This window comes from Quercus suber, unplaced genomic scaffold (genome assembly GCF_002906115.3).
Source record: "Quercus suber isolate HL8 unplaced genomic scaffold, Cork oak 2.0 scaffold_288, whole genome shotgun sequence".
NCBI lineage: Eukaryota > Viridiplantae > Streptophyta > Magnoliopsida > Fagales > Fagaceae > Quercus > Quercus suber.
Genome location: NW_027069744.1, coordinates 620,383 through 633,729, shown reverse-complemented (window position 1 = coordinate 633,729; position 13,347 = coordinate 620,383). Strand labels below are relative to the sequence as shown.

Sequence of the window (13,347 nt, the reverse complement as noted above, 5' to 3'; positions counted from 1 at the left end):
AAGACTATGGGAGGAGGAAGTAACGGGCTACCATAGGTAGCCCTCCAGAGCATCTAAGGAGAAAGACCAAGTGCAACACATCAGCCGTGGAAGAGTGGCCGAGGAGCAAAACCAGGATCAAATTGTCACTTCCACATTAAATGCGCACGACTGATGTTCCAGCAGTATTAATGGGGAAATGACCCTTGAGAAGTGCTGCCTCGGTTGCTGCAACTCACAAGGAGTTTTGGTAAGGTGGTTGATAGGACGGGTTGTCAGAGAAAGGCATGGATGATCAACAAGTGGAGGAAATGGATCATTGGAAGAGGACTATATAAGGAGAAGAAACAGATTAAAGAGGAGGACGATTCTCAGGAGAGAAGGACTACGATCAAGCTCCTCGAACCGGGCAGAGGATAGACTTTTGAGGATAATTTCGATTCGTCTTCGTTCGAATGGTGGCGAACATTGCATTGGATGTTGTCCGCTTGCTAGGGCCAAGTTCTTGAACTCATTCTCTACAACTTCATTGTATTGGGCTAGTTAGGGTTGAGTCTACTCACTCAACAGTAGAAGTGCTCAAACCCAGCCCCTACAATACCCATGTGATTTATGAGCATTGGAAGTGATATTTATATGTTTTTATGTATGGGCTTTGTATTGGTGGAATTATTTGATGAGTGGGTATATATTTTGTGCTATTGATGACTACTTAAGGTTTATGTATGGTAGAAAAATTTAGGGATTTTAAGTTATAACATGTGATGGTTGGTGAATTTAATTTTTCCATTGCCATTGGGTTTATTGGAGTTAGTTGAAGTTCTAAATTTTTTGTCTTGGAGGATATTTTGATTTTGCTTTCATGGGTTTCTTATTAATGTAGTGCAAATTTTATAGAAGTTAGTCTTTATGTTGGAGATGATATTAAAGGGGTCAACTTTATAAATTGGAGTTTATGCCTTGTGAATCAATTTGTTGAGAAACTTTGGAAGTGGGATATATTATTATTGATGGGGTTAAATACTAGGCTTGCCTAATTAAGTGATTACTTGGATTTTCCTAAATTGTGGCTAGATGCAATTTCAAGCTCTATACTTATTGTGATAGGTTTACTTGATATCGTTTAGATTCTAACTAATCTCCTTGGAGCTTGGAGAATTAGGCTTTTGCAGTTGCGAGGTAAGTAGCTTTTTAATGAGATTTTGAAAGATAACATAAATGTTGTTTTTGAGTTAGACACATTTTTGGAAATTAACTATGAAAACTATATTTTCCTAAAAACTACTGTGTTGTAACCTTAATATATATATATATATATATATATCTATGATTATATATGAAAATGCATCATATTTGGTATTGCATTTGGGGAAATGCATGAATTGTTGATATGGAAGAATAAGCATCTTTTATTAAATCTTTGATAAGAAAATCATTGATTTTATGGTATATTGAAAAATTTAGAGATGCTTATCTTGTCTTGTATTATTTGGGAAATTGATAGAAAATCTCTTGACAAGAATGAAGTTGAAAATCTTACAAACTTTGTAGAAGTTAGATTATTTAAGGTTTCCTGAAACTACCTGGATATGAACTATGTGTTTCAAAATAGTGTAACCTGTGAGTTTATGTTGTTTTAACACCATGCCATGTGTGATTTCCCGGTGATCACCCGATTTGGTTTTCATGGTCTTTGTGACAACGGAATCAAGTTTAGGTTAGTGCCCTTTCACTTTGGATGACATGTTCTTCCCTGCTATCCATGGGGGGAAGAGGATTCCTTGATTGTGTGTGGGTGAGGCTGCTGCCCATGGGGCCAAGAGACCACATGCAAGAGAGGTCCTATTTGACGCACTCTCTCTGCTGCCCATGGGGGGAGAGAAAAACCTTGAGGGTATGGGTGATGCTGCTGTCCATGGGGCCAAGAGTCTACATACCAGAGAGAACAATATTATGTCAGTTGTGAATGAGTGGATCCCCTGACCAGTCTATGTGGTAGTGTGGTATATTTGAGATAAATTACCATATGTTAGAATTTATGGCTTTGGAATTATATTATTATTGCTCACAGATTATAGCATATGGTTTCAAGGTATTTACTTTGAGGAACTTGTATTTCATTATTAAATCATTCTTGTCATATTATTATTATTATAGTAGATGAAACTTGCATTTCCCCCACCCCCATTAAATATGCTACTTACTGGGCTCTGTCTCATTCCATTATTTTATAATCTTTTCAGAGTAGGCAACAGTCTTTTCAGATAGCTTTTTGGTGGCTAATAGTAGTTAGACTAACTACTGATGGAGGCTGAACTTTTGTAATAGGTATATTAGATGGTGTATATCTTAGAATAGGCTTGACTCATTCTTTTGTATATTAAAGTGGTTGTGACGTTATTCCCACTGATGGGACAAGCTGATGATATGTAATTAAAATTCAGACCTCTATTCTTTTGTAGCCAATGGTCATTGTAATTATTGCTTAGAACTCTGACTTACTTTGAGAGTATATTCAATGGAATTATTATGATAATTCTTGATGTTAGTACTTGATGTGATTTTTGTGGATTAAATTGTCAAAAAGGAAAATCTATAGGTTCTTTGAGATGTCTTTTTCATGCTTTGGACCCTTTGGGGTTTGGGGTGTGACACTTGAGGCCAAGTAAATTTTGAATGCATCACATCTTAAGTTATCACTATGCTCAACATTGCATTGTTGAGCAAAGTTGTTGAATTGGTGAGCATACTGAAATATTGAGAAGGCCAGAAGGGTCACCCATTTAGAGTTCAGATATTTGCATCACTTGGTGTTGAAAGAGATTCATCTCTCATTATTGTAGCTTATGGTACATGAATTTGACCAATCTCCAAGTTGAAGGCCACGAAGTTTTGACCATCTGGTGTTGATGGCTCATGTTGTTGAACTTCTTATTTTGTTTTATATACTTAGGGTCCGTTTGGATACAGCTGAAAACTGAAAATTGAAAAACGCTGTAGCAAATAATTTTTAAATGTGTAAATAGTACCGTGGGACCCATTTTTAATGAAAAAGTTGCTGAAAAGTGAAATTTGTGGGTCCATAAACAGTAAAATTTGTGTAATGTTCCGGCTACTGTTCATTGAACAGTAGCCGCAACAGCAATGAACAGTAAAAAAATGGAACAATAGTCGCAACAGCAATGAACAGTAAAAAAATGGACTGAACCGCGTGAAAAAAAAAAAAAAATGCAAAACACAACGCAGCAAAACGTGCGAGCCAAACGGTCTCTTACTCTTTGTTTAGTGTAATATATTACTGTGAGACACTACAACTTATAATGACACCTATCCCATCTTTAGTTTCTAACAATTCCGCTAAACTACAATCAAGTATAACAACTCCACTAAATAAAACACAGCTAATTTACATTTAAAACCTTGATGTCTTTTATTTAAATTTTTATGGTCAAAATGTTATATTTAAATCTTAAAATCTCAAAATACATTTTATTTAGCCAAGAGTATTGTAGCTCAACTAGTTAGCACTACCTTCTTTTTTTCATGACAATTAGGAAAAACATGATAAAAGGTTTAAATAAAATGTTTTTAAAAACTTTTATATTTAAATGAAACATTTTGTTTCTCAAAAAAAAAAAAAAAACATTTTGGCAGTAATAAGATTTAAATGAAACACGCTTAAACCAACTAAGTTGAAATTATATTAGGAACTTAGTATATTATATTTTCTATAAATAGTAGAATAAAGGATTTCCAAATTTCATATACAAATATAGTAATAATAAATGTCTATAAATAACTATAATTATTATCAAATTTCTATTTAGACAAGAAAAAAATAGAAGAGATAAAAATTCTATTATGTTAAATTCACTCATGTGGTTGCATTGACTGATATGTGACGCATTTTAATTTATTTATTCTTGAAAGAAGATAACATATTTTGTATTGTATTGGCCAATGCAATTACATAGATGAATTCAATTCAAGAACCTAAGGTATAGAATCCTAATAAATGTAAGGAATTATGCATAACTTTGGTCCTGAAATATTATGCGTTTGTTGGGGAAGTTTTGTTGTACAACGATTGATTTAAAGAAAATTTGTTAGAAATTATTAGAACTTTGAAACAAATAAATAGTAGGTGAAAACACTATTTTAGTCCTTATATTTTGGGGTCACATTCAATTTCGTCCTTACATTTTGATAGAAATCAATTTAGTCTTTTTTTTTTCAACTTATAGTTAATTTAGTCTCTACCGTTAATTCACTAACAGAAAATGTTTACATGGCAAACAGTGTGTATTGTTGACACATTTGAAGCCTATGTGGCAACTAAAATAAAATTTACAAATTTTTAATTGTCGTTAAAATGTGCCATATCAGCATTTAAATTCAATTAATTCAAAAAATAAAATAAAATTCTTGAGGACTAAAGATATCAAAACATCACAAGCTTTCCAAGTGGTTCAATTGATCAAATACCAAGCAAATCCAAAGAATATCAAGAAGAAGAAAAAAAAAAAAAAAAAATAGAAGCCTCTTAATACGTTAAGGTTTGTGAATGACTAATTTCATTTAATTTTTCTTGGATTCTTAACCTGTTACAGCCAAACTGTGTTTACATTTAATTTCCCTTTTATGTTTTGGTAAAAGTTTGAATCAACCTTATTTAGTTGTCAGAATTTGGTTGTGTTGAATGAATTGCAAAACCTACAATCTGTACCTAGTCTTTTAAGAGTCAGGTCAATCTAATAATGTCGGCTTAATCCCTATGCAATTGCCCTAAAAATAGAAAAAAAGGACACTATGATATATATACACACATACATACATATAAAAAAAAAAAAAAAATTCATTAAGAGGTGTTAGTTGAACTACAAGACCCCATGATCTATAATACATTAATAATTTAATACTATACTTTTATAACAGCATAAAATAAAATATATTTAATTTCTATAATATAACATGTACTGTCATCTAAAAAAAAAAATCTATTTACTTGGTTTTTCAATCCATATGAATGATAGTAATGGCATTAAGCCATTAACTACTAGGTTTTGTAATATGTTAGATGTGATCAAATGCTTGAATAGAAAAGACAAAAAAAAAAAAAAAAAATGCACTACTAACATAAATTTTTTATCTAGGAACCCATTTACTGTGTGATAAAATTTTTATATAAACAATTACTTGACAATTGACATATAATAGTAGTCATATTAATAGACAGTTGGGATATGCAGACATTTATCATACATACATTCATCTAAACACCAAATCTGTAGCAAAGTTGGATTGAAAAAACCATTTAACTTGATCCGACTAGACTTATGCACACCCTTATTAACTACATTTAAGGTACGTTTGGTAGACTATAGTAGACACTGTAATGTAATAATTATTCATATAGTTTAGCTATTTAATAGTTTGGTTATGTTCTTATCAAAAAAAAAAAAAAATAGTTTGGTTATGTTTATATTACACGGAGTAGTCATTTCTTATGAATAATCATTCTTTAAAATGAAAAATAACTATTCATCTCTAAAAGGGTTGTAATAGTTAAACTAAAATTAATATATTTCCAAATAAACAAACTTTCTATATGCACATAACAATTATAAAAATAAAAAATCATAAAAAATAACTAATCTCTCTTTCAAATTTAAAAATATTATTTTTTTAGGAAATATAATTATATGAGTGATATTTCCTAAAATATATCTTAAGTTTAATTTAAAATATTTTCATTTCATTGTCTTCAGGGTTCTATTATTGTGTTGTCACCAAACAAATTTATATATCTATATATATATAATAATAATAATAGGTGAAGCTGAGAGACTCAAACTAGAATTTCAAATTAGAGTTCCAATTTTGTGTCATGTGTTTAGATTTATGTGAAGACCACACCATGAATTATCTTTCCAATTGTTCAATTCAAATATGAAATTATAGTCCAATTTTGTGCCATGTGTGTCAAAAATTTTCTTAATTTTGATGCCAAAGCTAAGATTACATCATAAATATCTATCCAAATATTCATTGTATTTACAACAATGCAAATACCTAGGAGTCAAATGAAGCAAGTGTTAAATGGTGCTCTAAAGAAGAGAGAAAAAAAAAAAAAAACATTTATCTAAGACTCTCCCTAGTAGGAGCCTTTCCTCTCGGTTTGTCATGAGACTTTCCTCCCTTTAGTAGGGTCTTTCTTACCCATCTTCTTCAGACTCTTTTCTAGGTGTAGAAATCCTTTTCCATCACTACCATGGACGAAACAGTCCTAAATGGCCTTCAAAAACTCAAACTAACCAAAGAAGAAGGAGAAGAAATCTGCATCACCAGTACAACCCAAAGCAATCTCCTTGAAGAATGTTCTTTAAGCCTTTTTGGAAGGCTCCTTTCAGATCACCACCAGAACAGCCGTGCTCTCAAGAATACTCTCAGAACGGCTTGGAAATTGGGATCTGATCTACGGATAGTGGATGTAGGTAACAGGATTTTGCAGTTCAAGTTCAACTCTCGATTTCAGATGGAATGGGTCGAAAAGAGTGGCCCATGGAATTTTGAAGACAATTTCCTTCTTTTATGTCGTTGGAGAGCAGGTCTTACCTCAACAAACATCGACTTCACTCATTCTTCTTTCTGGGTCCAGGTATGGGGCCTTCCTTTTGAGTTTATGAATGAGGAGGTAGGCAAAGATATAGGAGGCACAATAGGGAAATTTCTTGAGGTGGACAAGCGATCCTGGCAGTCCGATCAAGCAAAGTATATGCGCATTAAAGTTGATGTTCAGCTGGATAAACCTCTTCGCAGAGGAGGCTTCGTTTCAAGTCCAGAGAGTGGGAAACATTGGGTTTATTATAAGTATGAGAGGATTCCTACGCTTTGTTTTAGGTGTGGTAGGATCAGTCATGATGTTAAGCATTGCTCAGATACGGTGGTTGGGCATGAGACAGAAACCCAATATGGTGACTGGATGAGAGCGGGGTGGAACTCAAAATGGGGACCGAGCAGATCCCGAACCACCAGTAGCAGCGGCAGAACCGCGATAGCAGAGGGCACTGACGGTGGGGGTTTGGGCGCCTCTGCGAACATCATGGGCACATCTGAGCCAGACAGCCTTGGGGAAACAAATGGGTCAAACACAAAACCGGCTCTGGGGTCTGCCCAAGTTGCTTCCACTGAAAAAAATCTGTCATCTATGCTCGTACAGATGGCGGATACTCAGGTTGGATGGGACAAGACCGAAAGTTTGAATTTGAAAGTTATGGAGAAAGCTAAAGGGACTTCACGTGACTGTGGAAGAAAGGAAACATCTCACAGTTCTCTGGCTCCCAAGGAAGGCAGTTTAGACGAGTGTTCTACTGTGGGCCATATGCAAGAGTTTAAAGGAAAAGCCCATGAAGCTACTAGCCCACTAAGGCAAAAATTGGACTGTACATGCAAAGGGGTTGCCACTCCTCCTGTGCAAGGCCCTACAAAAGATAACAAACAAAAGAAAAAGCCCAGCTTGAAGAAAATAGCTAGATAAGTGGCCCAACATCAATCACAGGCCTTTGACACAGAAATGCTTAACTCAGACGTGGGAGTGGGTTCCAAAAGGCCAGGTACGTTTGAATTGTTAGAATTCGAAGAAAACAGAGCTTAAAAACGTTTATTTACTGCTCCCTCCCCCCCTCACTCTTCTCCACCTGAAAATATATCGGTGGTGGCTGCCTTGCAGCACCGCCGGGAGCAATGATTGCCCTTGGATGGAACTGCCGGGGGCTTGGGAACCCCCGGACAGTTCGAGTGCTGCGGGAATTTATGCAGCGTTGGGCTCCCAAAATTGTCTTCCTAGCGGAGACAAAACTAAATAAAAGAGAATCGAACAAGAAAAGAAGTTCTATGTCTCACCTGAATTGCCTTTTTGTCCCTAGCAAGGGTCAGAGTGGTGGTCTTGCAATGATTTGGACTAAGGATACTTCCCTTGACATCGTTACCTACAGCCCTCATCACATTGATGCCATTGTCACTGAGCATGAGTCTGGGTTTAGATGGAGAGTCACCGGTTTTTATGGTCACCCGGAAACACACCAAAGACAGGAATCATGGAAGCTTTTAACTTCCCTCCATCACCAGTACCAACTTCCATGGCTCTGCTTGGGGGATTTTAATGAAATAGTCTCAATGAGTGAAAAACAGGGGGGCGCTCAAAGGTCCCAAAATCAAATGGACGGTTTCAGAAATGTGATTAATCTCTGCAATTTTGGGGACCTGAGTTATAATGGCTCAGATTTCACATGGTGTAACATGAGAGAGGGGGTTGACAGGATTTATATGCGTCTTGATCGGGCGCTTGCAACAGATGACTGGAGAAGCTACTTCCAGAATACGAGAGTACACCATCTCATTGACTCCACCTCTGATCATTGTGCCTTGCTTGTTTCTAATATTGTAGTGGTGCAGCCTCCACAGAGGCGCCGTTTCCATTTCGAGGGAATGTGGACTCACTGGGAGGAATGTAAAGAAGTTATTCAAGATGTTTGGAATACCTATCTGGACACAAGTACCCCTGAGGGGCTCGCCCTGAGCCTTAGAAAGTGTGCTAAGAATCTTTCAAGTTGGAGTCATTCTGTCTTTGGCCATATTCCTAAACAGATACAAACAAAAAGGACAGCTCTTCAATCTCTTGTTCTTCGTGATTCTGATGGTAGTCTTGGGGCTCAAATAAATAGTTTGAGGAAGGATTTAAATGAACTCCTTGACAGTGAGGAGATTTACTGGAATCAAAGGTCAAGAGTTCAATGGCTAAAGGAAGGGGATCGCAACACAAAGTTTTTCCACTTTAGAGCCTCTGAAAGGAAAAAGAAGAATACTATTCTGGGTCTCCGGGATGATCATGGAAATTGGTATAATACTAATGACACTATTGCGGATGTTGCTGTTCAGTATTTCAGAAATATTTATACATCTTCCAAGCCAGCTTGCTTCGATGATGTTACAACAGCAATACCAACCCGTGTCACCGATGAAATGAACAGAGAGCTGATTAAAGAGTTCTCCAAGGATGAAATTCTCACTACATTAAAGCAAATGCATCCAACAAAGGCTCCTAGACCCGACGGTATGTCTGCAATCTTTTTCCATAAATACTGGGATATTGTTGGCAACAGTGTTATTAACATGGTTCTAAATGTGCTTAATTCTAATATGTCTATTGCTGAGTTGAACAAAACTAACATTGCTCTTATTCCAAAGAAAAAGTCTCCAACTCACATGGCTAATTACAGACCGATTAGTTTAAGCAATGTTGCCTATAAAATTATTGCTAAAGTTCTCTCCATCAGGCTCAAGGCCGTTCTTCCTCAGATAATTTCTGAAAACCAAAGTGCTTTTCTCTCTGAGCGCCTTATTACCGATAACATTTTGGTGGCTTATGAAATAATGCACTACCTCAACAATAAGCGTGAAGGAAAGGAGAGTTTTATGGCTATAAAGTTGGACATGCGCAAAGCTTTTGACCGTGTTGAATGGGGATTCATTGAAGCAGTTATGGAAAAGCTTGGGTTTCATAGGAGGTGGATCAGCCTAATCATGCATTGTATTACTACGGTCACCTACTCGGTTCTCATTAATGGCAAGGCTTATGGCTGTATCAGTCCCACTAGGGGCCTAAGGCAGGGGGACCCTCTCTCCCCTTATCTATTTATTCTCTGTGTTGAGGGTCTCTCCTTTCTCATTACTCGGGCTGCCCAAAACGGGGAGCTAAATGGTATTTCTATCAGCCGGGGATGCCCTCAAGTAAGCCACCTATTCTTTGCCGATGATAGCTTGCTCTTTTGCCGTGCAAACAGCCAAGAATGCCGCAAGCTTATTGAGATTTTGGCCATGTATGAAGCTGCATTGGGTCAAAAAATAAATACGGATAAATCTTTTATTTTTTTCAGCCTCAATGCATCTCAAGAGACTAAGGAGGTGGTTTTTGACATTCTTGGCCCAATGCAAGACTCTAGGCACTCCAAGTATCTCGGTTTCCCATCCATCATTGGAAAGTCCAAAAATGAGGTTTTTGCGGATGTCAACGAGAAGGTGGGGAAAAAACTTTCGAGGTGGAAGGAAAAAATGCTATCTATGGGTGGAAAAGAGATTCTTATCAAAGCAGTCGCTCAAGCCGTGCCCACATATACTATGAGCTGTTTTCTTCTCCCAAAGGGCCTATGTGATGATCTTGAAAGCATGGAACGCAACTTTTGGTGGGGGCAGCGGCAACAAGAGAAGAAAATTGCTTGGGTTGCTTGGAAAAAGATGTGCAATTCCAAATCTCAAGGGGGTATGGGTTTCTGAAATCTTCATGCTTTTAATTTGGCCATGCTAGCTAAGCAAGCATGGAGAATTTTCTCTAGACCAGACTCTTTGATTTCAAAAATTTACAAGGCAAGATATTTCCCTTTTTCGGATGTTATCAATGCTCAATTGGGTTGCAATCCCTCCTATGCTTGGCGTAGTATCCATAGTAGTCTCGAAGTTATTAGGAGAGGTACAAGGTGGCGTGTTGGAAATGGCAAAACGATTCATATTTGGGAGGACAAATGGCTCCCTACACCGACCACCTATAAGACAATTAGCCCGCCCTGTTATTTTGATGACTTCCCCATGGTATCTGCCCTCATTGATCTGGATTCAAAAAGGTGGAAAGCTGACTTGGTTAAGAAAATTTTCCTCCCTTTTGAAGCGGATACCATTCTCCGCATTCCCCTTTGCTACTCCCTCCCGGATGACAGGCTTATTTGGTTGGGGAACATGAGGGGAGTTTTCACGGTTAGAAGTGCTTATTATGTGGCCCTCTTACTGGTTGAGTCTTGCAATGGGGGTGAATCATCAGCTGGTGACTCCCGGTCCTTACTATGGAAGAGGGTGTGGCATCTCAACCTACCTGAGAAGATTAGAATTTTTGCTTGGCGGGCTTGTATGGATGCCCTTCCTACGATGCAGAACCTAAAGGTAAGGGGGGTCAATACTGATGGTCTGTGTCCTTTGTGTGGCCAAGGTCCTGAAAATACTTTGCACGCCCTTTTTAATTGTGACTGCTCAAAGCTGGTTTGGAATTTTTGGGTTGGAAAACCTGCTTTTTTGGATGGTGGGGCTTTGGATGTTACTGATGTGGCTCTCCATGTAATTCGAAATGGCATTCCAAAGGATCTAGAAACCCTTTTCGTCACTGCCTGGTACATTTGGTTCAACCGAAATCAGGTGGTGCCAAATCCATCGCCACTCCTCCTGGTCAAATTTGGGACTCGGCTTTGCGACTCGCTAAGGATTTTAAAGGTGCTTTAACTCCACTTAGCTACCTCCATGGTGTCTGTGCCTCCCGTTGGTCTCTTCCTCCGCCGGGTTTCCATAAAGTTAGTGTTGACGGTGCTACCTGTCCTGATGGCTCAAATTCATGTATTGGAGTCATCATTCGTGACTCAACTAGGCATGTCACTGCGGCTTTGAGCAAGCCTCTGTCAGCCCCCTACTCCCCTGAAATTGCTGAAGTTCTTGCTTTGGAGAACGGTGTAAACTTGGCACATGAAATGAAGGTTACCCGGGTAATTTTTGAATCTGACTCCCTTGCAACGGTGCAAGCTGTGGTTTCTATGGAAGCTGGTGGTCCGCTTGGCCATATCATTGATGGAATCCGCAGCTCTCTACTCCTCTTTTGCAACTGGCGTCTTCAACACCTGAAACGGGATCACAACAGAGCAGCCCACGAGCTCGCCCAATTGGCCAAATCAGCTGGTTCTGCTCAAGTCTGGAAAGGACCTCACCTCCACTGCCACGTTCTTTTCTTTTTCCAGACCCCACTTAGACTAGAAAATGTTGTCTTTGTGCTCTCCTCTGTTGTAATGCCTTTTTGGGCTCTTATATATTTATGAATGAAGGTACTCTTTTCAAAAAAAAAAAAAAAAGAAGAGAGAAAATTCTAGAGGGAAGAAATAGAGAGTTATAAAAGAGATGGTTGACCCACTCCCCCTTCGCCTAAGCTTCCCACCCCTTATTTCCACGCAAAAGGAAACTCAATGTAGAGGAAATTAATCGCAATGTGCTAAGGATGGACCTCATCTACAAATTAAAAGTCCTACAACTATAGAACCATCTGTTAATGATCAACACAACAACAGATAATAGTAGATAATGATCAACGCAGTAACAAATTGCAACTCCGCTGGTACTCCTCTCTCTCTAAAATTCGGCTTTAAACTTAATCTTTTATGCAAAATTCGTTTCTTCTAAACATCACAAAATACTAAATTTCACTTCCAAAGACGCTAATAATGACTTGACTAACCATCCTTTGACAAGATTCTATTCAAAGAATAGAGAGATACATCCTCAAACAAGCTTTGGTGGTCCATCATGTAAGTGTAAATCCTCTCTCTCTCCTATCTGTTACCCTTATTAGCCACATTAAAAACAGAGATTGATAGAGTTTGTTGACTAGCCATACATACTCAAAGGAGGTTTTTTTTCCTCACTCAAACGGTCCATCATCTTACCCAATTACCTGCCAGACCATTACAAACTCAGCTTTTTTTTTTCCTATGAAAATTTCAGGCACCAAACAACCATTGGGGGTTCAAAAGCAAGGATGGATCTTTTCGATATCATTCTCACTAAGTTTCATCTCTCTCTCATTTAGTTTTCATTCCCTTAATTTGAAATAGTGATGAGTTTGTCTCAATTATTGATCTTTGCAACTTCAATGGTTTAGTTTTATTTATATTAAGGTAATATAAAATTTGTGCATGGGATTTGGTACTAAAGTGGTAAAAGGGTGGTGGGTAATTCAAATTATTAGTGTCATATATTGGAATTACCAGAAATAGTGGACACTGATGCGTTATTGGAGTGTTTTGAAGTGGATTAGGATTGGTAGATTGTCCATTTTATTCCTACCTATAAAATTTTAATGGAATTGTTTTGGACAGATAGTAACTCTAAATAGCGTGGAGGATTGTATCACAGTTCTGTTTTATTTCATGTGAATTTCAGAGCATTTTAGAATAATAAAACCATCTGTTAGGTTCTAAGGTCTTAGGATTTTATGTATTTAGAACTCTAATTTGTAATGTTGGCAAACCATGATCAAAACATTGTATTTAGTCTTATTTAGACTTGCTCAAAGTTGGTTTAATATTGTAAAGTTGGAATCGAGTGGCTGCAGAAGTACTTGGGACTTTCGGCCTGGCTCGATCGATCGAAGAATAGACTCGATCGATCGAAAATCGCACAGGTTGATTTTTCTGCAGAATTTTCAACTCAGCCCTACTTCATTAAACGTTTAGGGTTTTATGTTTTTACCCTAGGTATATAAACTAAACCCTAGCCACGTTTTTG

At 37.4% G+C, this 13,347-nt stretch overlaps 1 protein-coding gene across 1 annotated transcript; it reads left to right on the top strand.

Annotated features, from left to right (window-relative positions):
- The first annotated feature begins 6,250 nt into the window (after positions 1-6,250).
- LOC111993660 (uncharacterized) lies at positions 6,251-7,516 on the top strand. The gene has a single exon (XM_024025482.1). It carries the CDS (start codon positions 6,251-6,253, stop codon positions 7,514-7,516), a length of 1,266 nt encoding a protein of 421 aa, XP_023881250.1.
- Positions 7,517-13,347: the final 5,831 nt, after the last annotated feature.

What these genes read in the sequence shown, in the direction of transcription:
- LOC111993660 (XM_024025482.1), top strand. Translation starts at nt 6,251, where the DNA reads ATGGACGAAACAGTCCTAAATGGCCTTCAAAAACTCAAACTAACCAAA.